Source organism: Camelus bactrianus, chromosome 18, assembly GCF_048773025.1.
Source record: "Camelus bactrianus isolate YW-2024 breed Bactrian camel chromosome 18, ASM4877302v1, whole genome shotgun sequence".
In the NCBI taxonomy this organism is placed as follows: domain Eukaryota; kingdom Metazoa; phylum Chordata; class Mammalia; order Artiodactyla; family Camelidae; genus Camelus; species Camelus bactrianus.
The window spans coordinates 27,825,903-27,853,556 of record NC_133556.1 but is presented as its reverse complement, the minus strand read 5'-3'; the positions used below and the strand labels follow the sequence as shown (position 1 = coordinate 27,853,556).

The window sequence follows — 27,654 nt, the reverse complement described above, 5'->3', positions numbered from 1 at the left end:
ACTGCCCTGTGGCCTTTCTCTTCCAGCTTGATCCTCACCTTGTTCTCCCAGAGTGGTGCCCGTGGCTCCTGACAGGAACAGGGAGGTGTGAGACGAGGGCCCTAGGCAGGTGGCCCCTGTGCCAGGTTTGGGGACTGGGAGCCAGATCTGCTCTGGGCCTGCCTGATGCCAGTGCTGCCCTTGCCCAGGAGGTAGCTTGCTCTGCCTTCCCATCAGCACTTGACCACCTGAGCCTGAGGGCCCATTCCTTGCTGGGCTTCCGGGCACACGTGAGCAGGGGCGGGGAGCCACTCATCCCCAAGGCACTGGTGGGAACCTCAGGTCCCTGAACCTGAAGGGAGAGCCCTGAGTTCAGCCAAGAGATGGGACACAGCCTCCCTGCTGGTGCCCTGTGGGGCTCTCACCACTGCCTGCTTCCTTCCTTGTCCTATAGAGTGAAGTCAGAGGCCATCACTGCCCACCGTGAACCCAAAGAAGAGGTGGAGGATGTAAGCAGCTATCTCTGTACAGAATTGGTATATTCCACTATTAACATGCGGGCACGGGGGGTGGGCAGTGTGGGGCGGGCCCCAAGGGATGCGCTGGTTCTTCTGGGTCTCTGAGCCCTCACCCCTCCTGTATGGCGACTGCACCCAGCAGCAGCAACACCCCGCCCTGCTTTCTGCGGGATGCCTCCTCTCGGCCCCAAGTCTTTTGCGTGTAGGTGCATTTTGCAGTCATGATCGGGGTCTCTCTGCCTGCTCGGCCCAGCCGCTCTCCCCAAGACAGAACAGCTTGAATACCTGAAGCCCTCAGGCCCCTCATCTGTCCTCACAAGCCCCCAGAGGTGCATGGAATGTTCTGAGGAAAGCCCTCCACCCCTCTGCTCCCTGGTGGTCCATAGCTGACTGCTCCTAGGACTGCTCTCCTGTGGGGAAGGGTTTGTAGGGCTCCTTGTCTTTCCACCTTCTCTCCAGAATAGGGCCCAGCCACCTGGCCACCTTCCTTAAGGAGAGGGCTGGCATGGATCTTCAACCCAAGGTGGATTTGGAGTGCCGACCTCCCCACTCATCAGCAGTATTTTTGGGGGGTTGTGCAATGCACGTATCAAGATGCTGGCCATGTAGCAGGCACTTGGGAGACTGTAGCTGTTCATCTTCCCCGTCCTGTGCAGCCCCCTCACCTCCAAGTACTGGAGGAGAGAAAGTAGGGATTCATGGAGCACGGAGGTTGCCTGTTTGGTGCCTTGGCCTCCTCGCATTGGGCCTGGGGCTGCAGACGCACCCCTGAACTCCAAGTGCTGGCAGTTGGGGCCACTTGGGGGGATGCCCTGCTGCCCACCTGTGCTGCTCCCTCTCGGGCCCCCAATGCCACCCTGTGGCAGCCTGGGGCCAATTTGCATAAGGAGACTTGGTCACGCCCTGGATGGCGGATCCCACGCTGAACCACCGGTTCCTCAGGTGTCTGGTTCAGATGTAGTGAGCGGGTCCTGCTCGCTAGACCTCCCCTAAGACCTCTCTTCCTGCTGCTCCACCTTGGGCTGTCTCCACCATGAGCATGACCAGGGGCATCTGAGATTGCCCAGTGTCCAGGAACTCGTAGGAAGACACCGGGGTTGCATCCCTCAAGTGTGTCATGTGACCTTCTGGAAAGAAGGGGGTATTTTCAGGGTGGGTGGCTCCTGTCCCTGTGCCCATGCCCTCCCCACTGCATTTGCCTGAAGATCCATGGGAGAGCCACACTCAGGTGCCCCCACTCCTGGGCGGCCCCTGCAGGCTGAGCAGCAGTGCTCTACCTTGTAGGACAAGATCCCCATGGCTCAGCGCCGCCGCTTCACCCGGGTGGAGATGGCCCGTGTGCTTATGGAGCGGAACCAGTACAAGGAGCGGCTGATGGAGCTGCAGGAGGCCGTGCGGTGGACCGAGATGATCAGGTGGGTCTCGGGGCCTCTGTCTTTATCTGGGAGTTGCGATCACCCTGAGGAGCTCCTGGTGATGGATTAAGGCTGACCCCTATCCCTCCTTCTCTTGGGGAGGATTGAAAGGGTGCCGAGTCCCTCCGCTGGGGCCAGTGCAGCAGGGTACCTCTAGGAAGTCATGAGTGACCCACCCAGGAGCCCCTCTTGTCTGATGCTCCATCCCCAGTGGGTTCATGTGGGGGTCCCTAGCAAGGGAGGAAAGAGGGGCCCCGTGAGAGCAGGGTGTGTTGGACTGGGTGGGGCCGAGCCAGACGGGGCAGTGGCTGAGCGGGAGCTTCTTCCCCTGCCTCTCACCGTAGGGCGTCCCGAGAGCACCCATCTGTCCAGGAGAAGAAGAAGTCCACCATCTGGCAGTTGTGAGTTGGGGGCGCTGGGAGGGTCTGGGCAGCAGCCACAGTTGTGGGGATCTCCTCTCGGGCCCACCCCTCACCCCCCACCCCTCGGCTGGCAGCTTCAGCCGCCTCTTCAGCTCCTCCTCCAGCCCCCCTCCGGCCAAGCGGTCCTATCCCTCTGTGAACATCCATTACAAGTCGCCCACCACGGCCGGCTTCAGCCAGCGCCGCAGCCACGCCATGTGCCAGATCTCTGGCAGCCGGCCCCTGGAGTTCTTCCCAGATGAGTGAGTTTCTCAGGGCCTCCCTGCCCTCCCCGCTGGCCCACACAGGGGGAAGCCACAGGTCCCAGGGCCCCTCCCCTCCAGGCCTCCACCTGGCTGCTTTAGGGGCTGTCATGGGGGTGGGGGGATGGCATCCAGGCATCAGGGGTCATGACCTCTTCATGTACATCCTGTGTCCCATTCCCTAATGGGAGTATTGGATGTCCTTGGCAGAGGCTGCACTCCTCCACAGTCCCTCTTAGTCCCAGAGACATGTGCCTTGCTCCTTGGATGACAGAAGCTTATGGAAGTTTCCCTATAAAGGGCCAGGGTCGGGGAGGGGAGGCTACACTGTAGGTCCCTGCCAGCCAGGCCTTGGTGACAGTGACAGTAGAACGGACAAGGGCAGGGACTGGACATGGCCTCAAGCGTAGTGTTGGGGAGACCCCCCCCCAAAGATGGGCGCTGGGAAAAGGCAAGGACAGGTCCAGCAGGGAGGGCTGGGGTGTTGGGCATGCTCCCTGCAGACCAAGCGGTAACCTCCCTTCCTCTGCCCAGTGACTGCACGTCCTCAGCCCGGCGGGAGCAGAAGCGCGAGCAGTACCGCCAGGTGCGGGAGCACGTGCGCAACGACGACGGGCGGCTGCAGGCCTGTGGCTGGAGCCTGCCGGCCAAGTACAAGCAGGTGCCTGGGGGCGTGGGGCAGCACGGGGGGCACCCACCCCCTCAGCCAGGCCTCCCAGGCCGCAGAAGGGGAGCCCCTGGGGAGTCGCCTGCGTACACCTGGCTCCACCTGAGGAGGGCCTGGCCCCCTCTGACCAGGGCCTGCCATCTGCAGCCCCAGCCCAGATTCTGCAAGACTGGGTAGCCAACCGCTGCCCATATACCTGAGCTGGCCCAGGCCTGGTGCCCACAGTGCCCCTCTGTCTTGTGCTTACAGCTGAGTCCTAATGGGGGCCAGGAGGACACGCGGATGAAGAATGTGCCTGTCCCCGTGTACTGCCGTCCTCTGGTGGAGAAGGACCCCACCATGAAGGTGAGCCAGGGAAGGGGTGAGGCCAGGAGAGTTCCCCTCCCCTCACAAGCCAAGTCTCGGCAGGTTTGGGAAGCAGGGAGGAGTGGGTTCCTGGACCTCACAGCCCTGTGCCCCCAGCTGTGGTGTGCGGCGGGCGTCAACTTGAGCGGGTGGAAGCCGAATGAAGAGGACCCTGGGAACGGAGTCAAGCCTGCGCCGGGCCGAGACCCTCTGACCTGTGACCGGGAAGTAGAAGGAGAGTCCAAGAGCAACCACACATCCCCTGAGAAGAAGAAGGTCAGAGTGGCAGGCAGGCCAGGGCTACCTTCTGCTCCTAATGCCCAAATGGCTCTACTGTGCCCAGCAATCTGGGTGGGAATGACAGAAACAGAACAGATGGGGACAGTGGCCCAAGACTGGGCTCATCTGAGGTTCCCTGCCCTCCCCAGGGCTGGCTGGGCCATGCTGCCTCTGCGGGGCAGGATGCTCTGCAGACAGCCCGGCTGGAGGGGTCAGGCCCACAGGTGCTGTGATCTGCCTGCCAGGAGCACATCTCTCTGCCTGCCCAGGGGCAGGGGAAGGGGCTAAGCACTTGGAGTCCAAAGCTTCATTTTATGTCTCAGCTTGACTTGGGGGCCAGTGACTTATTGCTCAGAGCTCATCCTTTTTCTGAGGAAGGGAGGTCACATGTGCCATGATCCAGATGTGATATGCAATTAGGAGTTCTTGCCATCCTGGCGACAGGGGAGGACAGTTGGGTCCCCTAAGGCCACAGGCAAGGCTAGATCCTGAGAGATTCCGGGAGGCCCCTCCAAACCCTGTGTTGCCGGGCGAGTAGCGTGCTCTCAGGCCACCCTGTCCCCATACTCCGAACAGGGAAAGGAGCTGCCGGAGGCAGACGCCACCTCCAGCCGCGTGTGGATCCTCACCAGCACCCTGACCACCAGCAAAGTGGTGATCATCGACGCCAACCAGCCGGGCACCGTCGTGGACCAGTTCACCGTGTGCAATGCCCACGTCCTGTGCATCTCCAGCATCCCTGGTGAGCGCTGGCCCCCTACCGCCCAAGGGTGCAGCTTTGTGAGACTCAGAGGGGAGCCAGAAGATCATCACCACCTCCTTGTGCTGGGGGCTGGGGGGAAGCATCCAGATAGGAGCTCACTGGTGGTCATGTCCTGCTCAGTCCCATTGATGTCGCAGGGGACCCCAGTCTGACACTCACCGATGACAAAGAGATGGGGTGGCATCGCAGGCGGCCCGGGAGTCCCAGGACTCAAGCTCTGGGTGTCATCTTGCAGTGGGGTCTCCTCAGTGTGAGGTGACAGGGCTGTGACTCTCCCCCTAGCGGCCAGCGACAGCGACTACCCTCCAGGGGAGATCTTCCTGGACAGCGACGTGAACCCCGAGGACTCCGGTGCTGATGGTGTGCTGGCAGGCATCACCCTGGTGGGCTGTGCCACCCGCTGCAACGTGCCACGCAGCAACTGCTCCTCCCGTGGGGACACACCGGTGCTGGACAAGGGCCAGGGTGAGTCCTGGGCCTGAGCCCACGGCCATCCTCTCTTCCCCAGCCCAGCTCACCCCTCCCTTCCACAGGGGAGGTGGCCACCGTCGCCAATGGGAAGGTCAACCCATCTCAGTCCACGGAGGAGGCCACAGAGGCCACAGAGGTGCCAGACCCTGGGCCCAGTGAGACAGAGGTAGCCGCAGTACGGCCTGGACCCCTCACAGAGCACGTCTTCACGGACCCAGCCCCCACCCCGCCCCCCAGTGCTCAGCCTGACAGGTGGGCTCTCACGATGGGGCTGAGGGGGAGGGGAGCCTGGTGGAGGTGGGCGGGGCTGGGCTTCCCTAGTTGGAAACCTTCCTGGAGCTGCCATCTTCCTCTCAGTGAGAATGGGCCAGAGGCCGAAGTGAGTGGTGTACAGCCTGAGCCGGAGCCCAGTGGGGACCCTGCTGGGGCCAGCAGCAGTGCCGCGCCCACCATGTGGCTAGGAGCCCAGAATGGCTGGTAAGCTGGGCCTTGCGGGCAGGGGTGGGGTGGGTCCCCTGGGTGAGCCCCACCCACCACGCCTCCCCCACAGGCTCTACGTACATTCAGCTGTCGCCAACTGGAGGAAGTGTCTGCACTCCATCAAGCTGAAGGACTCGGTGCTGAGCCTGGTGTGCGTGACCCTGCCGGGGGTCGGGGCAGGGCAGCAGGGGGGCCTGACAGCCAAGGGTGCCAGCCTAAGCCTGGCTCACTGCCTTTCCATTGCAGGCACGTGAAAGGGCGAGTGCTGGTGGCTCTGGCAGATGGGACTCTGGCCATCTTCCACCGAGGCGAAGGTGAGGCCTGGCCCAGTGGGTAGGGGAACAGCACCCACCGATGCTGGCCGGGCATGAACCATGCCCACCTGAGCAGAGATGGCCTGAGCAGGGGTTGTGGGCTCTCTGCAGACAGCCAGTGGGACCTGAGTAATTACCACCTGATGGACCTGGGCCGCCCACATCACTCCATCCGCTGCATGGCAGTCGTGTATGACCGTGTTTGGTGTGGCTACAAGAACAAGGTGCACGTCATCCAGCCCAAGACCATGCAGATCGAGGCGAGTGCGGGCAGGTGGCCGGGCTCAGCCGCACCCTCCAATGGACTCTAGCGGGGGCTTCATGGGGTCCAAGGAAATGCACTCAGAGAAATGACTGGTTTGTCCAAAGTCATGGGCAAGCAGAAAGCGGCTGGGCTGTGAATGCCAGTCTGTCCAGACACACTGATGGCCTAAGTGGGCCCCGAACACCTCCTGGGTGCTGGCTGTGGGTGCGGGTGCAGGGTGGGCACTAGGGCTCCTCTTGGGAGCCAGGACTCAAGGGAGCAAAGCAGGCCATAGAGAGCTTGCCATGAGCTGTGTGGATGTCCTGGTGACACTTAGTGGTGGCAGGTTCAGAGCTCCCCTCACCCCTGCCCCGTTGACGGGTTGCCCTGACACCGCAGAAATCATTTGATGCGCACCCACGGCGGGAGAGCCAGGTGCGGCAGCTGGCGTGGATCGGTGACGGGGTGTGGGTGTCCATCCGCTTGGACTCCACGCTGCGGCTCTACCATGCCCACACCCACCAGCACCTGCAGGACGTGGATATCGAGCCTTACGTCAGCAAGATGCTGGGTGAGGGACTGCCTTGGCCAGGTGTGTGGTGGCAGGAGGGCCCCCCGTGATGGCCCCACTGACCCACCTTCCCCCCTATCACCAGGCACAGGCAAGCTGGGCTTCTCCTTTGTGCGCATCACAGCCCTGCTCATCGCGGGCAACCGCCTCTGGGTGGGCACCGGCAACGGGGTCGTCATCTCCATCCCATTGACCGAGAGTGAGTGACCCCCAAGGCAGTAGCAGAGATATTGATGGCTGCTGCTTAGGCGCGCGAGTCAGGGTCCCGGGGTCCCATGCTCTGCCCAGTCACACTTAGGAAGACACGAGCTGCCCTGGCGACAGCTCTTCTGTGACTGCTTTTCTCCTCTCCCTTCTATGCTCTGTCCCTCACCTCCCCCAGCCGTGGTCCTGCACCGAGGCCAGCTCCTGGGGCTCCGTGGTAAGTCCAGAGTGCCTGCCTCCTGCTCTCAGAAGGAAGTCCCCTACCTAACCTGGGACGCCCTGGGGATGAGGCTGACCTTGCTCTCTCACCCCCTGCTCTCCCTGCTGGAAATCCAGGCCTCCCCACCAGTAGGCTCAGCTGCTCCCGGCCCCTCTCTCTCTCCAGCCAACAAGACATCACCCACGTCTGGGGAGGGGACCCGCCCAGGGGGTGTCATCCACGTGTATGGTGATGACAGCAGTGACAAGTCAGCCAGTAGCTTTATCCCCTACTGCTCCATGGCCCAGGCTCAACTCTGCTTCCACGGCCACCGTGACGCTGTCAAATTCTTCGTGTCCGTGCCAGGTGAGGGGCTGGCCCTGCTCCCCACAGAGCTGCAGCTGTGACCTCCTTCAGGAGCCTGCATCGGGGCTCCAGCTGCCCCGCTGACATCTTGTGCCCTAATGACAGGGAATGTGTTGGCCACTCTCAACGGCAGCGTGCTCGACAGCCCGTCTGAGGGCCCTGGGCCCGCTGCCCCCGCTGCCGACGCTGAGGCCCAGAAGCTGAAGAACGTGCTGGTGCTGAGTGGCGGCGAGGGCTACATAGACTTCCGCATTGGTGAGTGGGCACGCCCAGGGCCCCAGGTATCCCCTGGCAGTGGCAGCCCCTTCACAGCAGCTGCCCTCTCTCTCCAGGCGATGGAGAAGATGACGAGCCCGAGGAGGGTGCAGGGGATGTGAGCCAGGTGAAGCCCATGCTGTCCAAGGCCGAGCGCAGCCACATCATTGTGTGGCAGGTGTCCTACACCCCCGAGTGAGGCTGCGGCCTCCGGCACCCCGCCCCGCCCAATGCCTGCCACCTGTACATACAGCCCTGCCCACCCGCCCACCACCCGCCCTGCAGGCAGACAGGCGCCCGTCCACCCCTCTTCTAACCTCTCAACCTGCAGCTTTCACCTTAGGTCCTGGCCTCCCTTCGAGCTGGCAGAGAGCAGCGATGCGGGGCTGGCTGGGAGGGAGGCAGGGGAGTGGGGTCATTCTGACCAGGCAGGGGTAGCACCTCTTGGAACACCTTTTCCCTAGCAGCTGCTGGCTGGCACTCAGCCCACAGTCCTCAAGGCCCCAGGGCACTTCAGGGCCAGAGCATGGCTGAACCCCGAGGTGGGTCAGGCCAGGAGAAGCCCCTACAGGTGGCTCCCAGCTCCACCCTGGGCTCCCCACTCCCGTCACTCACTCCCAGGAACCCCCTGAGGGGGAAGCAGGGACTTCACTCCGCCGAGTCTTCCCACCCTGAGCCCACTTGCCTTTGCCTGCTGCCCACCAGCGTGGGGGTCCAACCCTCAGGGAACTGGCCGTCTCTAGCCTTCCCTGGACTCCCCCTACCCCAATCCCTGCCGCCCTGGGAACTGGCATGAAAGCACGTAACCAGGCTCCCTGGGGCACCTGCTTGAGAAAATGGACAGATGCCCTCACTTGCTCGAGTCCCATGATCGTCCTGTGTGGCAGTTTCTCACTGGCCCTCACTGACCCATGTCCTCCCCCTGCCCTCCCTCCCCTGCCTGGGCAAAGACCAACCATGTAGGAGCAGGCCCTCCAGTCAACTGCTCCCAGAAGTCTCTAGGATGGAATTTCTTAGGCTGCCAGGGCAGGCCTAAGCCTCAGGAAGAAGGAGAGGCTCCTGGCCTCTCCTGGGGTCAGCCCTTGGATGCAGGCTCAGTCTCAGGGTGATGGGGAAAGGTGTGCTCCAGGCCTGCCCCTGTGCAGTCTCCAAGGAGCCCAGCTCCCAAGACACGCTACTAAGTGCCTAGGGCTGGCGGTGTGGCCTGCTCTCCTGAGGGCAACTGACGACAGGCTGCAGAGGTCCGAAGGGCGGAGGACAGGAGCCGCTTCCAGCCGGCTTTGAGGGGCACCGCCCTGGACTGCCACTACCCCCCAACCTGCCCAGGCCTTATTCCTGTTCCTCGAGGCACAGATCAGGGCAGCCCCAGGTCCTGCTGCCCATCCCTCCCACCAGAGAAGCACAGATCTTGGGCAGCCATCCTACAAGCCCAGCCGGCCACCGCCGCCACGTGCAGCTGCAGGCTTCTCCCTACCACCCCGCCACTCTCCACTGTGATGTATGTCAAGTCCCCTGTCTATTCTCACAGGGCTGTGAAGTGACTCGGGGGGGGGGGGTCACCAGGGGGGTGCAGCTAGGGGAAGGGGCTGGGTGATGATTCTCCTCAGGCTTTGGCCCTGCAAGTGAACCTACGTATCTGCTCTGTATGTAATAAATGTCTTAATACCATACTTCTGTGTCCCTGGGCCCAAGCCAACTCGAACACAAAGATTTTCTTCAGTTTATTATAAAAAGAAACCCTGGGGCCAGCCAAGCGCCAGGATAGCGCCCTGCCCCGTTTCCAAGAGGACTGAACAGGGGCACAGCCTGGGGCTCCCGCAGGGAGGCCTGCAGCAGCCAGGGCTGGGCAGGCGTGCACCTGTCTGTCCTCCTCTAGGTCCTCAAAGCTGCTGTGCTCCCCACCACAGGAAGGGTGTTCTGAGCTCTTGGGGGTGGGGGCGCCCACGTGTGTGCACACCTCCGGGGCCTGGAGATCCACGTCAGAAGGGGGCATCTGCCCGAGAGGCTGCAACCCGCCTACTCGTACAGCCAGTGCCCGGCGCTGTCCTCCCAGCACAGGAGCTCATCCGTGCGGAACCAGAGTGCGATCTCGCGGCGGGCGCTCTCCACTGAGTCGCTACCATGAATCACATTCCTGCGCCGAAGAGGCGCGCGTGAGCGTGGGCGGTAGGGTGGACAGGGGCCCCATACAGCCCAGCTGGGGGAGTCGGGAGCAGCCTTACTTGCCGACCTCGATGCAGAAATCGCCGCGAATGGTTCCGGGTGGGGCGTCAGCCGGGTTTGTGGCCCCAATGAGCGCCCGTGAAGCCCGCACAACGTCCAGACCCTGCCACACCTGCAGACGGGGTCGGGAGCGCGAAGTCAGCCCAAGGTCCGCGCGCCTCCGCCCACCCGACCGCGGGCACTCACCATGGCCACCACCGGCCCCGAGCTCATGTACTTGACCAGGCGCCCGTAGAAAGGGCGCTCGCGCAGCTCCGCGTAGTGCTCGCGTAGCAGCTCCTCGGAGGCCTGGGGAGGGGAACGGGCCAGGTGCGCCAGGAATCCGTGTCCCCAGCACCCGGTGACCCCACCCTCTCTGCCCGCCCCCCGCGCCCGGGAACCCCGCCCTCACCTGCACCAGCTTCAGCGCCACCAGCTTGAAGCCCTTCCTCTCAAAGCGCCGCACGACCTCGCCCACGAGCCTCCGCTGCACGCCGTCTGGCTTCACGGCCAGGAAGGTGCGCTCGTGCACGCCGGTACAGGCTGCGGGGACCGGCGGGGTCGGGCGCGTCAAGCTCGGCCGTACCCTCTCCCCGCCCGGCCTGACCCGGCCCGCGCTGCTCACCTGCCGGGAAGAGGTTGGCGAAGACGGTCAGCAGCAGGCAGATCATGATGGCGGCGGGGCGCGGGCTGGGGCGGGGGCTGGGGTCGTGCGCAGGCCGGGGCGGGGCCTGTGTTTAAAGCTGCGGGGTAGCCTGGCGCCGCTGCCTGGGTGGAACTCAGCGGGGGACGCGGAGAGGCGGTGCCAGTCGTTCATGCCCATGCCTCGACTCTGCGGCCGCTAATCCCCTCCGATCTCCCCACGCACCTGGCGCCTGCGCTACACTCCTCGCAGCACCGGGCTGTGAGCACTGGTGTCGGCCTGCTCGTCCTTACAACCCTGCAAACAGCCCGCTACGGTCGCCCAACCCCAAACTCAAAAAAACCACATCCCAGGGCTACTTCATGTGCTTTTATTCGTGTTCACAGCTTCTGCCTGGGTCCCTACAGAGGACACACGTCACAGACAAGGGAGCCAACGCGGAAGTGTCACGTGCCAACACTGGGGCTCCACACCTGCTTGCCCCTCTCAAGTCAGATAGGCGTGTTCGAGCAGCTGGGACAGAGGAAAGACACAAGGTGCAGGGTCTGCTCCCACCCTTTTCCTCCAAAATGTAGAACCTAAGAACAAGTCACTGGAAGGTCGGATCCAGGCTCCCAGGGGCCTGATTCAAGTGTAACCCAAACTGGTGCCCACTGTCTTACACCCTTCTGGGAGCCTGCCGAGTCTGGTATTTTAGACGGCTGTGCCCTTGGTCTTTCTCTTCGCCTCCAGTTTCTCAGGATAGTCCCAGGGATCAATGCGCGACCTCTCCAGACTCAGCATGGGCTCTTCCGTGCTGGTGTCTCCATTTTTCTGTCTCTCAGCTAGAATAATAGCCCGGAGGAGCGGCGGGTAGGGCACAGAGTGAAGAGTGTCCTCCGGCAACGGCGTGAAAGTGGTGAAGGCTTCCTCCTCGTGCTTGGGCACCACCCTCCAGTCGTGGTGCATGACCTGTTCTATCTCCCGAGCCTCACTCTCCGTCTTTCCTGGGGAAAAAAGGACGAGGCTTACTGCACACACGCTGGCCGAACAGTCTGTTGCCGGCAGCCAGCCTACCTTGTCTCCAACACAGCCTTACCTTTGAAGGTCAAGATGCCCCAGGCCTTCCCGTGGTCCAAGTTCTGCAAAGCAAGTGGGGAGGAGAATCAGTTCAGAAAGCTCGCTTGTCCAGGGATCGGGAGACAGGTGACCCCATCCCACAAAGTCCCGCGCAGGGAAGGCAGAGGTGCCCAGCGTTGCGGGGGCGGGGCGATGGGGACGGTGTAGACGGTGCGCGCACCTCCGCTGTGTAGTCAGGCCGAACCCGCGTGAGGCGCCAGTAGCATGGCTCGTCGTGCTGCCACAGCCAGGACTTGCGCGTGACGAGGCGGCCCAGGCCGAAGAGCGGGAGGCGGCTGAGCAGCTGCAGAAGGCGGTTCTCGCGTTGCACATCGATCCAGGCTCGCATGGGCAGCCGGCGGCCCGTGTACGGCCGCGTCAGCGTCTCGTAGTCCAGGGCATAGCGCTGCGAGTCGCGCGGCCGGTTCCGTTGCTCGCGCAGGGCCCGCACGCGGCGGGCCAGCTCGGCGATCAGCCGCGGCCTCACCTTCTTCCGCGCCATGCCGCTGCGGCCGGAAGCCGTCGCCGCGCGCCGCTAGGCCCGTCCGATGCCGGAAGCGGCGGGTGTCCCCCGCAAAGGTGTCCGGGCGCAGCCGGAAGCCGAGAAGAGGCCGGGCGGGCCATGGAGAGGGCTGAGTCTGGGAGGGCCGGGGGTTCGCGCCAGGGCCGGGTTCAGCGGCGGCCCCCGACCTGGGAGATCTCGGACTCGGACAGTGAGGGTCCCGCCGGCGTGGAGGCCGCCGTGAGAGTCCCGGACTCGGCGGATGAGCGCCGGGCGGCGGCCGAGACTCCGCGGCGACTGCGGCCGGAGCAGGCCTTGCGGCGCCTGGCGGTGCTCGTCGACCCAGGTGCGGGCGGGCGCAGAGAGTGGCCCGGGGTGGGGAGCCTGGAAGTTCCCCTTAATCCCAGGAGATTATCGTCGGCCCGACTGCAGGTGGGTGAGGCATCTCTCAGGGCCCCCTGTTGGCCAGGAACTGGCACCGGCTTCCCCGCTGGGAAGATTGTTTAGACTCAGTCGTGCGCTGTGGGAGCCGGTCCGGAATGTGTCTTGGTAACACATGCTGACCAGGCTGTGCGTCTGCTGTCCCTATCCAAGTAGTGTCTTCGCGTGGGGGAAGGAAGGAGTGACAGCTGACTCCCTCTGCCCCCTCTCAGCCATCCTGGAAGATGCTGGTGCGGATATCCTGATTGAGGCCCTGGACACCTTGGGCTGTGAGTACCGTGTGGAGCCCCAGCGCCCTGCCAGAAGTCTCAGGTGGAGCAGAGTGAAGCCAGACCCTTGCCCCCACGGTGTGAGTGTCCTAGGTTAAGTGTTTTATAGCCATGAAGTTAATCTTGAAAGGCACCTGCTGCAGTCGTGCATGTTTTACAGACCAGTAAACTAAGAATGGGGAATGCCGAGTGGGTGATAGTTGTGGGCTGAACGCAGCTGCTGCTGAGGGCTGTTCCATCCCCATCAGGCCTGTGGCCAAAAGTTTTGCCTCGAGGACCTGGGCTGGTGTTAGTCTCAGCAGGAGATGGGATGTTGGACTTCTGTAGAGCAGCACTGGAAGAAACTGCGAGTGGCAGTAACCACGAGCCTCAGAACTTCTGGGGTGTCCAGGTCGAGACCCTGGGATGCACGAGGCCAAGGGTGGGCAGCAGTGCCCCGGATGTCCCCACAGGTGCCTCCTGAGGTGTGGGCTGCAGATGAGCAGGACCTGCTGCTGCTGCTGGAGCCTGAGGAGTTTCTTCAGGGTGTGATCCAGCTGACCCAGGTGCTGGGGGAAGGGTGAGGGGGCAGTAATCCTCGTCCACAAATCGTGAGGGACTGGGTTTCCTATCTTGGATGTTCTGGGTGAGATGTAGGAAGGCAGCACGACTCTTGGCCTGGGAGCAGATGGGAGCCGCAGCTACTTCTAGAGGGCAGAGCCAGGATAACGAGAGTTCTCTGGGGAGCTGAGTCAGAAGTCAGAGGCAGTAAGCTGCCAAGGTGGGGGTGAAGACCAGAGCTGCAGACTGGCTGTGCAATCCACCTTGTGACCCCCAACAGCCCAGCCTGTCTGGCTAGAGGAGAAATAGGGACTGTTCAGCTGATTTTTGCACCAGAGTATTATTAGACCCTCTGCCAGTTCCCAGATTAAGCACCTGCTGTGCGCCAGGCTGGCGTGTGTGCAGAGGTGGACCGACAATGGCGAGGGGGATTCAGTCCGTCTCTTGCAGGAGCACAGGACGTGCCCGGGGCCTTATGTGGATCTCCGCCCCACCCCTGCCACTGCCCTTGATCTCAGGAAAGGCACAAAGCCGGTTCTCTAAAGCGAACTGGCTGGGCAGGGACATCCACTCCTGCCTCCAGGCACCACAGGGTCGTTCTCAGTCTCGTTCCCCTTCTTTCTGCAAACTGGTCCCAAAGGACATGTGTGGTAAACCTTGGCTTGCAGATCCGTGGCCCAGCCTGTTCGGTGCCGTGGATCACCCCTGGGAGCCCAGCCTGCCCCCACCTGGCTGTCATTGGTCTGGATGCTTACCTCTGGTACTGGTCACCCTGACACCCTTAGCTGGCCTGACTGGGATGGGAGAGTTCAGGGGAACGGCAGGGGTGGCGCTGGAGGCTGGTGTGTCACAGCTAACCCTCTCCCTTGGGTGGCTCTGGGGGAAGCAGAAGAACTCAGAGGGTGGGACTGATGGGGTGTGGGGAGCTGGAGTGATGGTCACTTCTGCTTAGGTCTCACCAGCCCAGCACTCGGGAGACACGGCTGCCAGAGAGTTCAGCCACAGCCTGTGCCCAGGTGGTAGTCGGCTGGCCCGAGGTGGAGGAGGTGAGTGCAGCCAGGTTGGGTCAGGTGGTTGGCCTGGGCCCTAGCGCTTAGGCTGCTCTTAGACCCAGTGGAGGCTGGTTTGGCATGTGGGTGGCATGTGGCATTGGTCTCAGCTGGGTGTCCCCCAAGGGAGCCCTCCTCTGACCCACACCCACGGGCTTACCCCCTCCCTCCTCAGGCCCTGGTGCTCCTGCAGCTCTGGGCAAACATGGATGTGCTACTGGTGGCCTCCTGGCAGGAGCTGAGTCAGCATGTGTGCACCTTCACCAAGGCCCTTGCCCAGCGCCCCTTCAAGTGCGTGAGCCTCACCCTGCTGGTGGCTGCTGCCAGGAGGGGTGGGGGTATGGGGCGGGTGCTCAGGAAAGGTGGACGAAGCCTCTAGGAGCCTCCCCGCACCCTCCCCTGTCCAGGCAGGCCCGGGAGTCGGGGCCCTTTTCCTTCTGCACTGCAGGGCGCTGGGCAGCAGGCGAGCGAGTAGCAGGAGATGGCACAGGGCTGCGGGCGGCCTGGTGGCGGCAGATCCAGCAGTTCAACCGGGTCAGCCCAGCTGTGGCCGATGCTGTTGTCACCGCCTTCCCCTCCCCCCGCCTTCTGCAACAGGTGCTCCCTCTCCCCCAGTCCCTGGTATGGAGGGTCCCCAAGCCCTGCCCTGCTCATCCCTCTGCCTGCCCTAGGCTTACGTTGCCTGTGGCTCGGAGCAGGAGCGCCTGGCCCTCCTGACTGACCTCCCAGTGAAGATGGGTGAGGGTGTGCGGCCCCGCAGGGTGGGGCCTGACCTTTCCCGCCGCATCTGCCTCTTCCTGACCACTGACAATCCTGACCTCCTGCTGGACCTGGGCTCCTGACCATGCTTCGAGGACCAGGTAGGGCTTCTGCCACCTACTGGCAGGACACGATGCAGCCTGCCCAGGGGACTGACTGCAACCCACAAGGGGCGGTATGCAGGGAGCAAGAAAACGGGTACAGGTCTGACCCCCAAGGTGGGGGCGGGGGGAGGGGCAGTTCTTGAATAACTGCTATGGGCAGAAGAGAAAATTGTTTTCTTGCTGGGAGATGCCAAGTGCTTGAAGGTCTGGAGAAGACTGGGGCAGGGTTCACATGCCCTAGGGCCTGTATGTGGGCATAGGGGCTGGTAGCTGGCTGGGGAGTACCTAAGGTCCCCACTAGGGGAAACGCTGGTCACCTGGAGACTTGAGGAGTAGCACCTTCAAAAAGGAGCAATAAGATAAAGCCTTGAGGAAGGAAAGAGAATCAGGTTCTCTCTTCCCCAAGGTGCTGACACTCCAACCAGAGAAAAGCTGTGGACACCTGTTGAGCCCCAGGCCCTCAGTCTGACCCCTTTTGTCCTGCCCATGTGTAAGCATTAGACATAGACTCTAAGTTTATTACTGTCATTTCAGCCTCAGACAGAAGGAACAGCAGCTGACGACATGCAAAGAACATTAAAAAACCCAGGGCCAGCAGCACAGGAAGGGCTGAACTCCTAGGAAGCCACCCTCCTTGCAGAGAGCAGACCCCAGCCCCCAGGCTCTCCTCCCAGGCCTGCAGCCTGGGTCCAGCAGCAATAGGGCAGCAGCTCCCCTGAGACTGAGGAAAGTGGCTGCTCCCACACCTGGCCCAGGACGCAGACAGACTCAGACAGGCCTGGTCTCGGGATCACTGGGCCACGGCCCCGGAGCCTCCACAGCCAGGCCTGTCCCAGCCTCTGGCGGCTCAGCCCACCTTCCCGTGTTGCCCTGGGGGGTGTTGGGAGAAAGGAGGGGGAACACCATCCAGCCCCTCATCTCCGTGGGGTGAGCTAGGTCCTTCGGCAGCGCTTCCTCTGGCAGCGCTGGGGCTCGGGGCTGCTGGGATCGGCCGGGGGTGAGGGTGTGGGTGTGGGAGGCTGGTGGTGGGCACAGCTCATGCTCAGGACCCAGCCCAGCTTGTGGTGCAGCACCTGCTTGAGGCCAGGCGGCAGGGGCAGGCCCTCGAGCGTGTCCCCGGAGTCAGGCCGAAGCTGGCGCAGGCGGTAGCAGCACAGGTACTGCAGGGAGGTGATGCTGGCGCAGGAGCGGATCACCTTCATGCTGCTCTTGGCTGCGGTGGAGCACACCATTGGGTAGAACCTCTTGTTCTGCAGCTTGGTAGCCGCCACTCCTGGTTGGGGTGGGAAGGCGCACAGCCTGAACCCCAGGCTCAGGCCGTCCTGGGAGGTCCTCCTAGGGTGACTAAGGATGCTGGGATTCCCACCCAGCCCTTCCTCATTTGGGGCCCCTTGGACCTCAGGCTTCTATGAGGACAGCCTTTCTGGAAGCGGGGGGCCCTCAACCTGGTCCATACCAGGGGCTCAATGGCAGCTGCGCTCCACAGCCAGGTGTCAAGGTCACACCCTCACCTATGCACTTCCTGTTCTTAAAAAAGGTGAGCGTCCCATGCCAGGTGTCCAGGTGCACGCCGATGATGGAGCCTTGGCCGAACCGTGAGGAGAAGCTCATCTTGTCACCCTTGTGGTGGAGGAGCCCTGGGGGCAGTGGGGGCGGGGTAAGCCTGGGTGTCTTGAGCCCCCGCAGCCCTGCCCGCCCTGGGGGCCCATGCACCTGTGTAGGAGAGGCCCCAGCTGTCCTCATCCCTGCCGAGCAGGCTGCAGAATGTGTGGTGGTACTTGTCCAGGTCCACGTCCGACGTCCCGATGCCCACCATCTGGGAAGAGTGGGGCTGGCAGAGGGGGCTCGGGACCAGGGCACCTAGCAGCTCCCCCTGCGCCCCGCCAACCACTTACCATGTCGGTGCCATAGACGGGGGAGGTCATCTTGATCTCCCAAAAGTGCTGGCCCTCCCCCAGCTCCTTGGTGCCCCGAATGGCTGCAGTGCCGCAGCTGTACTCCATGTGGAAGTTGACCTTTCGGTTGTCGCAGCTCAGCAGGGTGGCTGAGGACTTGTTCAGGTCGTCCCAGACCCAATCAAAGTCTGCAAGAGCAAGAGGCCCGGGCTGGGCAGGCTCCCCGTGGCCCCGGAGGCCCCACCCACCCACCCTGCAGCCCCACCCGGCGCTCACACTCGTCCTCCTCCCCGCAGCGGCAGTCCCTGCCCCGGTGGGCCGTGTGCAGGCTGCCACAGAAGGCCTCTCTCTGACTGTCACAGTCGCAGAAGGACTCCCCAGTCACAGGCACAGCGCTGGGGATGGACGACGGCAGGGACGAGTACTCAGGGTCCGAATCCGAGTCGCTGTGCTGAGAGGAAGGGGCCATCTGTTCCCACCTGCCCTACCCTCCACTGGCCCCACCTGACCCCTTCCTCTACTGGCCCCAGTGCCCACCGTAGGCCAAAGAAGAGTCTGGGGGTCTGGCCTCAAAGGGCTTCCTCAGGTCTCAAGGGCACAGCCAACCACCCCTTCTATACTGCCAGCCATGGCGACCCTGGACACCTCTTCCTGGCTCAGGAGCTGGGAGGGCCTCCTTCCCAAAGGCCTACCACCCTGGTGGCTTCCTGGGAGTAGAGCAGAGGGCCCTGGAGGCCTGGCTGCTACTCAGCCCCAAGGCAGGGCTGCACCCTCAGCCATCCATCACTGTCCAGACAACTACATCACAGATAAAGATGAAGCCACACAGCAAAGTACTCTGCTGACCTAACAAAAGCAGCTTGGTCTCCCCACAGCAGCCTGGCTCAGGCAAGAGCTGAGCACCATGGTAGGGCCTGCACACCTGTCCTGGGCTATGGCACCCTCACCATCCTCACAGAGTTGGCTCTCAACCCCCATCACAGCCCTGATAAGCCCCGCGGTCTTTTGCTACCTCATGCAGGAAAACGTTCTGTGGGGACTTGGCCCTCTACAGGAGGACTCAGTCCTCGAAGTACGGACTCCGAGCTTTGAGGTCATGATCTCAGGCCAGCGGCCAAACACTAAGTGAACCGGTCCAGTTCCAGGGACTGGCTGACTGACAGACCCTCCTGGAGGCCAGCCAGGTGCTCTCTGTGCACCTTGTCATTCCTGCTCTGCAGCCACACGGGCCCCTCCAGACACCTGCCTGGGCTCAGGACCCCCAGCCGACTGGTGAGGGGCTGGAGTCTGACTCCCCAGGGCCAGTGGATGCAGACAGACCCCATGTGCCTGCTCTCCCAGCCTGCCCAGCCGGCCTGGGGTCCTGGTTGGGCTCTGGCCTCCACCCTCACTCTTCTGGCCTCTGGCACCCTCTGCACAGTGGTCCCAGTGACCTGCTCAGAGCTGAGAATCCTGCTGCCCTGAGAACAAAGCCTATGCCCTCTTCCTCTGCCCTGCCCACCTGTCCACTCCCTCCTTGGGGCAGGGGTCTCTTTGCCCCTGGATTGCAGCTTTCAGATGTCACGTCAAAGAGGCTCCTCCTGCCCTTCCCTCCACATCCTCTTCTCACTGGCTCCTGACACTCCTTGGTCCTGCTGATCTGCCTCCTGTCCCCAGTACTGAGTTTCTCTACTATTACACTCAGCCCCACGCACCACACAGAAACTCCATGAATCAAGGGCAGAAGCTGAATTCAGGGAGTGAGGAGACTGCACCCCAGGCAGCAGCCTGGGGCCCAGACCTGAGTGTTGCAGTCCCCAGGGGTCAAACTGGTTGGCACCCAGCTCCCAACCCCCAGGCAGGGCACAGCCACAGCCCCACCACAAGCCATGAGAACTCAGGGCAGAAAGGACAGGAATGTACATGTTCAGCCTTCAAAGATGCTGGGATGACACATTCTCTCACCCACACAAGTACTCTAGGCCCATCAGGTGACTGAACAAGCCACAGGTGTGTGTCAGACACTGTACCCCCAACCCTGGACACCTCCCACATCCCACAGCCATGAGCCAGCAAGGCAGGGACTGATACAAGAAAAGACTGCTCCAGGCCACGTGGTCAGTGGGAGCTGGGGGCGGAACAGGAATGCAGGCTGGGGCCTCTTGCTGGCTGGGGCAGGGAGCTAAGGGAGGCCCCAGGAAGGGGGCCTAGCACTCGGCCAGCTCAGAATCATCACCTCCAATTCTCCCCCAAGGCCTGGTGATTCCACGGGGCTCAGCTTCCCTCATGCTGGGGAGGAGAGGCTCCCACCCCTGCCCAGGACACCTGGCTGAGCCAGGACCCCAGTGCAAGGTGGCTGTGACAGAGAAGAACCAAGTTACCCACAGATTACTCCTGCAGGAAGCAGCAGAGGTGACTCAGCCAAAGCCTAGCTCTGGTCCAGGAGGTTCAGGAAGCTGCCTGTGAAGCCATCCCCACATGCCTCCACCACAAGCACGAAGGCCACACAGCCCCGCCACCCCACCCTGCTGCACAGTGAGGCTCTTCTTGCAAACCTCCAGGTACCTCAGGAACCTGCACTACAGACAAGACAGCTGAGCTGCTCCTCTCACAGCCTCCATGATCCTGGGCCTCCCAGAGCTCAGGGTCTCAGAGCACGGGAAGGCTCAGGAATATTAGTCTTTAAGAATTGAAATTCTTTTTTTAGAGGCACACACACAAATATAGAGTATGGATCTGAATGAGCAAAGGAAATGTCCAGAAAGTTGCACTTCAAGTTAACAATAGCTATTTTTGGAAATTGGTTAAATGGAATGGAGAAGTTGCTGTTAAACAAAATGACCAAAGTACCTGCTGACACCCTCTTCGGAGAAAAACACACAAAGGAACGTGGTGTCTGCTTTGAGGTCCTGCCACCCAGGGCCACGTGGGTCCTTAACCAGCGTAAAGTGCCTGGGCAAGCAGAGCACACACAGGACAGCAGGGCCTGAGGCTGGCCCCATCCTCTGCTCTCGGGAGCATCTTCCCCTTTGAGTCCTAACTCAGGCAATACCTGCCTTGGGTGTCTCCTCACCTTAGTCCAGCCAAGCCCGCCCCCTCCACTGGAACCTACCTGCCCATCAGAGTCATAGCCCCAGCTGGTGGACCCTGCCAGAGCCACAGCCCGGGCATCAGCGTCTCGACGGGCTGCGCTCAGGACAAAGTGCCACGCTCTGCTGCTCCGGGGACGCCTGGCCATGGTGGACAGGATCTGGAAGGAAGCACAGGGTCTGAGCAGAGGAAGATAAGCAGCACACTGGTAGGTATCCAAACGCCCCCTGCACTCAGGCCCCCAGCCTGCACCAGCCCACCCAGGGCTCCAGAACTCTCTTCAAAAGCGTATACCTCACTCCAGTGTCCAAGCACCTTGATAAAACCCAAGTAGAGAGCCTGGAGCACCATCCAGACATCCATGACTCTTGAATGCCTGTCTTAGCCCCTCTGCAAGCTCAGCCTCAGGAACCCAGCTGTCCGACTTGCATGTCTCTCGGGCATCTCAAACCTGGCCTGCTCCTTCTCTGTTGACCAGCTGGATAAATGGTTATCTCCAACCTCCAGGTTCCTCATGCCAGACACACAGCAGTCACACACTGCAGTCATCCCCAACACATCTTTCCTCCCTCTCATCCTGGCGTCACAGCCCTCCACACCCCACCACACCACCTCTGAAACATGTCCTGAATCCATCTCCATCCCTGCTTGCCTGTCCCGCCCCCACAAAACGCGCCTTCAGTATGGCTCCTCCCACTTCATTCACTATACCCAAGCTTTCTGGGAAATACAAATTTTAAGCCAACGAATTTTTAAATTCCTTAGGGTTTGCGTTGTTCTTAAGATAATATGCAATATCCTACAGAGCCCATCACGCTCTGGCCCCGTCCCAGCTGCGAGATCTTTCCTGCCCTTTGCCCAGAATGCCTTCTCTTTAGCTCTCATTTCCATGTCAGACTTAAAATAGTTAAGTCGATTTCTGTGACCATCTACTTCCTGGCTCTCCCCTGGACTGAAAACCTCAGGAGGGCTGGGACGGTCCCCCAGCCACCACCCCGAGGGAGCGTCAGTGAAAGCAATGGCACAGCTTTCGAGGGATGGGAGTTCGTCTTCAGACCAGCGTCGCTCTGTCCAGCAACGCCTGCCGGTCTCCGAGCTTAAGTGGAGCCAGCTATAGTGTGCCCGACCCAATCCCCGCTCGCCACCTCGGCACACACAGTAGGTGCCATGCTATGCACGCCAAATGCACGGCCCGGACACTGACCCCGCTGCGAAGCCAGGCAGCGCGCCCCCAGACCTCGCAGCAGTCGGCTGCTTCCCAATCCGGCATCGCACTCTCAGGGTCGGGCGGTGTTGCGGGGTTCCGCCCGCGCCGCGCGCTGGCAACCCGCCTGCCGCCCCGCCCGGCCTGCGGCGCAGAGACTCGACCGCCTCGCCCGCCTCGCCCGCCTCGCCGGGGCGCCGCCGCCGCAGGAACAAAGGTGCGCAGGCCCTGCCGCCCGCGGCTCCGCAAGGTCGGCGGGTGCGGCGGGGTACCGAGCCGGGCGGGACGGCGGGGACCGAGAGTCCTGTAGACGTGCTGACGCGGCTCGCCGCTCACCTGCAGCCGCCCTGCCGCCGCCGCGCTGCGCCGGGGCTGGCCGTGACCTACTTTCTGCTCCCGAGCGAGACGTAAACAATCCCCGCCCCCGCACCGCATTGGCCCCGCAGCGCGCGCGGCTCGGATCTTCGGGAGGGGGGCGGGCCTCGCAGCACATACTTCTTGCTCAGAGGCTCTTGGACTTGTCAATCTTAATATGACGTCCCCATTGGTCACATCTCAAACTGTCTCAGACAAGGCCTGCGCGCCCATTGGACTTGGGGCGAGGAAAAGAGGCGGTCCCACGTTCGGGCGTTGATACGGAAGTGAGTCCCTTTCCTGTGCGTCGCCTGCGTCTGAACAGGCGTGCACCTGTAGTGCGGTCTGATTGGCTGAAGATAGCGCGAGTAGGCCTATCAAGAGGAGCCAGGGGCGTGCTCGCACTTCCCATTGGTCTAAGGGCGCTTCACTCAGGCTGGGAGGCGGGCAGAAGCGGAAGGAAGCCGTGTGGCTACCCAGGCAGGATGGAGGCGGCCGTGGGTGAGTGTGGTGGGTTTCGGGGTCTCCCCCTTCGCAGGCGTGAAGGGGAGAGTGAAGGAGCTGGCACGCAGCGGCTGGCCGGGTCTCTTGGTTTTAGCACACCGTCTGTTTACAGCGTAAAGGTCGCAGAGGTGCCCCTGTATGTGTTTGGTCACTATGGCGCTTAGAAAGAAGTCTTGAATAAGGGGTTCTGGTAGCTCACAGCGGAAAGAATGTGATAATGAATATATATATGTTCATGTATAACTGAAAAATTGTGCTCTACACTAGAATTTGACACAACATTGTAAAATGGCTATAACTCAAAAGTGTAAAAAAAAGGGGGGTTAAAAAAAGGAAAAGCGAAATATCGCATAATCTTAGTTTTTTGTAGAAACATTATTCTAACTTTAAAAGCCTTGATTTTTAAAAAGTGAAAGTCTTGTGGGACAGAATATAGACATAAAGTTGGGCTCAATCAGGTCTACAAAGAGTAGCCAGACAGACCTTTATTAGTAGCGATTTGCCACATTATCTTCTAAAAGATCTCAGGTCTGGTATCTTGGGCACAAAGCTTTCATAATGCTGGACTCATCCATCAGATTATAAACATAAAACTGGAGAAAAAAACCTGAAAAAGCTTGTTAGGATAAGGGCAGACTTGCTACAAGGTGAGAGGAATATCTCTAGTTTGATTGATGAAGGTTTTTTTTTTTTTTTTTTTTTTTTTAACTAGGGGGAAAATGAGTATAGAAATTCAAAAAGCCTAACGGGGTATGCAGTAAACTTCCTTGTTCCTAGAGGCAACTGTATCTTTCTATAAAGATTCTTTACAAGTAAAAATTTCCATACTCATCTGTTGTATCAAATAATCATTATGTGGTTGGACTTAAGGCTCTTTATCCATACAGGGGGCCCCCCACTTCCCTCCATGGGGAGATACTGCTTTTCTTTGCCCCTTCCAGTGCAGCCTTTCACATCTAGTGGGCACCCAGGTTATCTTTGATAATCTGTCCATAAACTTTTTCCATTTACTTACGAGTGAAGTTTTTTCTGGTTGGCTCGTAAGGATTGTTGTCTGAGAAGTTCACAGCCTGAAGGGAGCAGGATTGTCCTGTTTGATGCTCAGGCAGATAAAATTCCCCAGCCTCACAAGTGAAGAAAGCCAGTCGTCAGTATTAGGAACTTGGTGGTGCAGCACCCGCACAAAGGGCGAGTAGAAATCAGGACCCAGGTCTGCTCTTTCCCAAGTTCCCACCAGAGCAGCCACTGCCCCCACCTCCCCAAGAAAAAGGGCGAAATTGATTCCCAAGTGCTTTTTGATATTAAAGCAATTTAAGTAATAGGTTTTTAAACTGTCACAGAGGTGATCTTAAGGGCACAGTGTCCAGGGCTTATATTTGCAGGCAGTGATCTGGGTGGTTGGGTGGGGGTCTCCTTTCTTTGTTACCTGAAAAGATCTCTCAGCCCCCAGTACTGGGAGGAGACCCAGGACAGGCACTGTAATGCATTTATGACAAGGACCTTTGGAAAGCCAGGCCAGGAGCCCTCTGAGTTCTTTCTCGGGGGGCTTTGGTGGCATGGGCCTTTGAACCTACCCCATGAGAGATGAGTCAGGAGGAGGGCAGTATTTATTGACCTTTTGTTGAGCCCCTTCTGGGGACCCGGGCATGCAGTGAGGGTAGTGGAGCGAGCAGCTTGGAGGCCAGGCAGGAGTCTGGATGCTGAGGTCCTAAGGGCGCTGGAGCAAGAACTTGGGGGTTTTGCAGGGGCTGAGGGTTGTGTGCAGACAGCAGCCCTGTGGGGGTGGCAGGGATTGGGATGGTAAGTATTTATTGGGTAGCATTTCAGGCTCAGTGGAAGGAAGAGGAGCTGGGGCAGAGTGGCCTGTGGCCGACAGGGCTCTACAGAATGGTTGGGCCAGGGCCTGCCCTTGTGTACCCAGGGTTTCTTAAGGCATGACCTCAAGCCATCAAGATGGCCTGACATCCACACCCACACATGATTGTGGCTGCTCTGATCCCAGAGTTGTAACATCCCTCCTGAGAACTGGAGGCTGGGGCTGCCTTGAGTTCCTCTTCTGACCCCAGGGGAGGGGGCTGGGCGCCTGCAGGTCAGACCAGAAAGCTGCCTTGGCACAGCTGTACCTCCTGGCTGTAAGGACGACCCTATTACATTAGTCTCTGCCCACTTCCCTTGGAATCAGCTGGGAGCCGGCAATCTTTGGCCCCTGTGCCTGTGGGCTCACAGGTGTGCAGTCCCAGGTGTGCACGTTGGAAGGAGGAGTGGTTTGAGGCATTTCTTGCCCCAGCAGCCCTGCTCCAGATGGAGTGGGAGCAGCCGCTTTTAAGGAACAAGATGGTTGGGTCTGAGGCCTCTTGGAAGCCCTTCTGCCGTGTGTCAGGGTGAAGGGGCAGGTCTCAGGGAAGTGCCCGGTGACCCCACAGTGAGTGAGCAGTGGAGAGTGTCCAGGGCAAAGGCAAAGCCCTGCCCTCTTCCCCCGTTGTCCTTTTGACCAGAGCCCGGAAACCTGGCTGGCGTCCGACACATCATCCTCGTCCTCTCGGGAAAGGGGGGCGTCGGGAAAAGCACCATCTCCACGGAGCTGGCCCTGGCCCTGCGCCATGCGGGGAAGAAGGTGAGAGCCTCCTATCCAATCATGGTATCTGTTCTCCCCTAACGCCCGCGCCAGCTGCCCCTCGTGGGTGGACACGTGGGCAGTGGCTGGGTTCTTCCTGCCTGGTGGTGCTGGTCCTAGGGAGGCCCCTACATGCCAGTGGCTGTCCTGCCTCCTTGCAGGTGGGGATCCTCGACGTGGACCTGTGCGGCCCCAGCATCCCCCACATGCTCAAGGTGCAGGGCCAGGCTGTGCATCAGTGTGACGGAGGTTGGGTCCCAGTTTTCGTGGACCAGGCGCAGAGCATCTCTCTCATGTCCGTGGGCTTCCTGCTGGAGAAGCCAGATGAGGCTGTGGTGTGGAGGGGCCCCAAGAAGAACGGTAACAACCCGGGGGAAGGGGGACAGCACCGCCAGCCTCCTGGCCTCTCCTAGCTGCCCCCTCAGTGCTCAGTTAGAAAGCTGTGCAGGAACCCCAGGGCGGCCAGCACTCCTCCACACCGCCCTCCCCTGCAGCACCAGCCTTGGGTAAGGTTGGGAAGACTCCCGTGCTAGCTGCTTCACTTCCCAAACTCTGCTGCCACTCAACTGAGCAGGCGGCCCACACGCATTCAGGCTGTAGGCGCATCCACTAAGACCTGAGGTCACCCAGCGTAGAGCGAGAGGTTGGGCTCTGGTGTCTCCACCCCAGCAAATGGCATCACACTCCCTGTGTTGGCGGAGAGAGGCTGCCAGGTGTGAGAGCATGTGCAGGGCCAGGGCTGCTTCCACGCCATGCTGACTGCAGGCTGCCTCTCTTGGGCACAGACACCCCAGGAGGGTCACAGCTCTGGCTGTCCTCAGCTAAGGCCTGAGCAGAAGTCTTGGGGCAGTGGGGGTTAGGGGGTGGGGAAGGGTCTCCCTGCTGCCTGTGCTTGGCCTGTCCTGGTGAGGAAGGCACACACAGCCACCGTGATGCCGGCTGGGAGGAGGCAGCACGCTGTGAGTGACACCCTCATGAGACCCCTGCCTCGCCTGCTCTCCCCCTACCCCGGCCCTCCCTGGGTCTCCGCAGCACTGATAAAGCAGTTTGTGTCTGATGTGGCCTGGGGGCAGCTGGACTACCTGGTTGTGGACACGCCCCCAGGGACCTCTGATGAGCATATGGCCGCCGTGGATGCCCTGCGCCCCTTCAGCCCCCTGGGGGCCCTCGTGGTCACCACACCCCAGGTACTGCGGGAGCGCCATCCTGTCTGCCTGCCGTGTGCGACCTCACTCCGGGCAGGCACTCTCCCTACTCTTTCCGCTCATCTTGACTGAGTTTTCAGGGTGCCCATCGGCAGGTCTTTTCTCTTCCCTGGTCTCCAGGCAGTGTCCGTGGGGGATGTGAGGCGGGAGCTGACCTTCTGTAGGAAGGTGGGGTTGCGGGTGATTGGGATCGTGGAGAACATGAGCGGCTTCGTCTGCCCGCACTGCGCGGTGAGCCGTGGGAAGTGGTGGGGTGGGGGCCAGCCCTTCCCCTTGAGTGTGGCGCGAGGCCAGGAGGTGGACTCTGCGCCTCTGTGTCCTAGGAGTGCACCAACGTCTTCTCCAGGGGAGGTGGTGAGGAGCTGGCCAGACACGCCGGAGTCCCCTTCCTGGGTGAGTGAGCCAGGGCTGCCCCCGGCCTCTGCTCCAGGTGGTCCCACCTCCCCACGCCCCCCGCCGCAGGGGAGAGGAGAGAAGGAGTGTCCTCTGCCCTCCTGCTGTGTGGCACCTCACCGCTAACAGATGGGTTGCTGCTGCCCGGCTGGAGGGAGGCAGCCCCGTGGCGCTGACAGCCGGCTCCTGGGCTGTGGGAGGTGCATGACTGGGACAGGCCTTGCTCTCACCACCTCCCCCTCCCCCGGCCCCCTTCCTCCTCTTTGCAGGCTCTGTGCCCCTGGACCCCAAGCTCACAAGGAGCCTGGAGGAGGGCCGGGACTTCATCCAGGAGTTCCCCTCAAGCCCTGCGTTTCCCGCGCTCTCCTCCATAGCCGAGAAGATTCTAAATGAGACACCCATTTGACTGTCCTGACCAAGGTGGCCTTGAGCATCTCCCCTCTGTGGCCGTGGGGCTCCTGCTCACCTACTAGAGCAGAGGCACTGGGCAAGGTTCCTGGAACCTGCAGGCTGGGCCACGCAGCACCGAGTGTTCCTCTCTGCAGGCCCTGTCAGTGCTTCAGCGGCATCTCAGTGTCAGAGCCACCGACAGTGAGTGGTTCTACCTGGTTGGCCTGTGGCGAGGCCCCGGGGGATCATGTGCGGTCTGATGCCGTGGCCTGAGTGCCCTGATGGTGTATGATCACTCTTGGTGCGTTCTGGTACTCATTGCCCCAGACAGAGAGACAGGCTGCTCCTGACAGCCGAGTCCCCATGTTGTTCACAAAGCTCATGTGTCTGGAAGCTTGCCAGGCCCCTACCGTCCTCAGGTGCCCTGGGCCCCTGCAGCCCATAGGCTGGTACTCATGGTATAGGAGGGAGCACCCAGTGAGGTGTCGAGCTTGTAACCCAGAAGAGCACAAAATAAACATGTCCCCCCACCGAGGTTACAGGTTTGACCTTTCTAGATCATTCTGCTCTGGTCCCACCTCCTCCACTTAGTGTGATGGTGTCCTAGAGCAGACGGCGTCCACTCCCTCAGTCCCAAGAGTTGGGCCAACAGCCCTGTTGTCAACAGGCCCCTGGCAACTCGGGT

General features: G+C 61.2%; 6 protein-coding genes across 22 annotated transcripts in view; 3 read left to right on the top strand and 3 right to left on the bottom strand.

Annotated features, from left to right (window-relative positions):
• MAPK8IP3 (mitogen-activated protein kinase 8 interacting protein 3) overlaps positions 1 to 9,305 on the top strand; it is a 44,884-nt gene extending 35,579 nt beyond the window's left edge. For 12 of the 14 annotated variants that reach the window (XM_074346571.1, XM_074346566.1, XM_074346564.1 and 9 more), the window contains 20 exons: positions 434 to 515; positions 1,782 to 1,912; positions 2,257 to 2,313; positions 2,409 to 2,576; positions 3,111 to 3,237; positions 3,493 to 3,588; positions 3,706 to 3,864; positions 4,444 to 4,609; positions 4,913 to 5,095; positions 5,164 to 5,353; positions 5,459 to 5,578; positions 5,652 to 5,732; positions 5,828 to 5,895; positions 6,007 to 6,155; positions 6,539 to 6,710; positions 6,796 to 6,909; positions 7,093 to 7,131; positions 7,300 to 7,479; positions 7,585 to 7,734; positions 7,812 to 9,305. In XM_074346571.1, the coding sequence (XP_074202672.1) occupies positions 434 to 515; positions 1,782 to 1,912; positions 2,257 to 2,313; positions 2,409 to 2,576; positions 3,111 to 3,237; positions 3,493 to 3,588; positions 3,706 to 3,864; positions 4,444 to 4,609; positions 4,913 to 5,095; positions 5,164 to 5,353; positions 5,459 to 5,578; positions 5,652 to 5,732; positions 5,828 to 5,895; positions 6,007 to 6,155; positions 6,539 to 6,710; positions 6,796 to 6,909; positions 7,093 to 7,131; positions 7,300 to 7,479; positions 7,585 to 7,734; positions 7,812 to 7,933 (2,554 nt within the window). In that variant the 3' untranslated portion in view covers positions 7,934 to 9,305. The remainder of the gene's footprint in view (positions 1 to 433; positions 516 to 1,781; positions 1,913 to 2,256; positions 2,314 to 2,408; positions 2,577 to 3,110; positions 3,238 to 3,492; positions 3,589 to 3,705; positions 3,865 to 4,443; positions 4,610 to 4,912; positions 5,096 to 5,163; positions 5,354 to 5,458; positions 5,579 to 5,651; positions 5,733 to 5,827; positions 5,896 to 6,006; positions 6,156 to 6,538; positions 6,711 to 6,795; positions 6,910 to 7,092; positions 7,132 to 7,299; positions 7,480 to 7,584; positions 7,735 to 7,811) is intronic. The other 2 variants (XM_074346568.1, XM_074346569.1) reach the window with 2 other exon arrangements.
• A 135-nt stretch (positions 9,306 to 9,440) lies between these two features.
• On the bottom strand, positions 9,441 to 10,782 carry NME3 (NME/NM23 nucleoside diphosphate kinase 3). Its single transcript, XM_074346597.1, has 5 exons — positions 10,562 to 10,782; positions 10,349 to 10,479; positions 10,144 to 10,245; positions 9,957 to 10,069; positions 9,441 to 9,868 (listed from the first exon to the last, which is right to left on the bottom strand). The coding sequence occupies exons 1-5, from the start codon at positions 10,605 to 10,607 to the stop codon at positions 9,751 to 9,753; spliced, it is 510 nt and encodes a 169-aa protein (XP_074202698.1). The 5' UTR covers positions 10,608 to 10,782; the 3' UTR covers positions 9,441 to 9,750.
• A 151-nt stretch (positions 10,783 to 10,933) lies between these two features.
• Positions 10,934 to 12,247, bottom strand: MRPS34 (mitochondrial ribosomal protein S34). The gene is made up of 3 exons (XM_010949909.2): positions 11,859 to 12,247; positions 11,658 to 11,700; positions 10,934 to 11,565 (listed from the first exon to the last, which is right to left on the bottom strand). Exons 1-3 carry the CDS (start codon positions 12,177 to 12,179, stop codon positions 11,273 to 11,275), a joined length of 657 nt encoding a protein of 218 aa, XP_010948211.1. The 5' UTR covers positions 12,180 to 12,247; the 3' UTR covers positions 10,934 to 11,272.
• A 52-nt stretch (positions 12,248 to 12,299) lies between these two features.
• EME2 (essential meiotic structure-specific endonuclease subunit 2) lies at positions 12,300 to 17,371 on the top strand. The gene is made up of 9 exons (XM_074346589.1): positions 12,300 to 12,525; positions 12,833 to 12,969; positions 13,342 to 13,434; positions 14,098 to 14,189; positions 14,382 to 14,475; positions 14,654 to 14,769; positions 14,886 to 15,075; positions 15,150 to 15,338; positions 15,876 to 17,371. Exons 1-8 carry the CDS (start codon positions 12,300 to 12,302, stop codon positions 15,318 to 15,320), a joined length of 1,119 nt encoding a protein of 372 aa, XP_074202690.1. The 3' UTR covers positions 15,321 to 15,338; positions 15,876 to 17,371.
• On the bottom strand, positions 15,833 to 21,994 carry SPSB3 (splA/ryanodine receptor domain and SOCS box containing 3). 3 transcript variants are annotated; one of them, XM_074346585.1, is made up of 7 exons: positions 21,846 to 21,994; positions 20,328 to 20,465; positions 17,513 to 17,687; positions 17,237 to 17,424; positions 17,055 to 17,157; positions 16,853 to 16,978; positions 15,833 to 16,614 (listed from the first exon to the last, which is right to left on the bottom strand). In XM_074346585.1, the coding sequence occupies exons 1-7, from the start codon at positions 21,942 to 21,944 to the stop codon at positions 16,274 to 16,276; spliced, it is 1,170 nt and encodes a 389-aa protein (XP_074202686.1). In that variant the 5' UTR covers positions 21,945 to 21,994; the 3' UTR covers positions 15,833 to 16,273. The 3 variants fall into 3 exon arrangements, with proteins under 3 accessions (XP_074202686.1, XP_074202687.1, XP_074202688.1); XM_074346586.1 differs by lacking the exon at positions 21,846 to 21,994 and adding an exon at positions 21,510 to 21,825; XM_074346587.1 differs by lacking the exon at positions 21,846 to 21,994 and adding an exon at positions 21,543 to 21,825.
• Positions 21,995 to 22,050: 56 nt separating this feature from the next.
• Positions 22,051 to 27,504, top strand: NUBP2 (NUBP iron-sulfur cluster assembly factor 2, cytosolic). 2 transcript variants are annotated; one of them, XM_010949907.3, is made up of 7 exons: positions 22,051 to 22,364; positions 24,863 to 24,981; positions 25,143 to 25,341; positions 26,014 to 26,168; positions 26,307 to 26,417; positions 26,510 to 26,579; positions 26,849 to 27,504. In XM_010949907.3, the coding sequence occupies exons 1-7, from the start codon at positions 22,349 to 22,351 to the stop codon at positions 26,983 to 26,985; spliced, it is 807 nt and encodes a 268-aa protein (XP_010948209.1). In that variant the 5' UTR covers positions 22,051 to 22,348; the 3' UTR covers positions 26,986 to 27,504. The 2 variants fall into 2 exon arrangements, with proteins under 2 accessions (XP_010948209.1, XP_045368786.1); XM_045512830.2 differs by lacking the exon at positions 26,307 to 26,417.
• Positions 27,505 to 27,654: the final 150 nt, after the last annotated feature.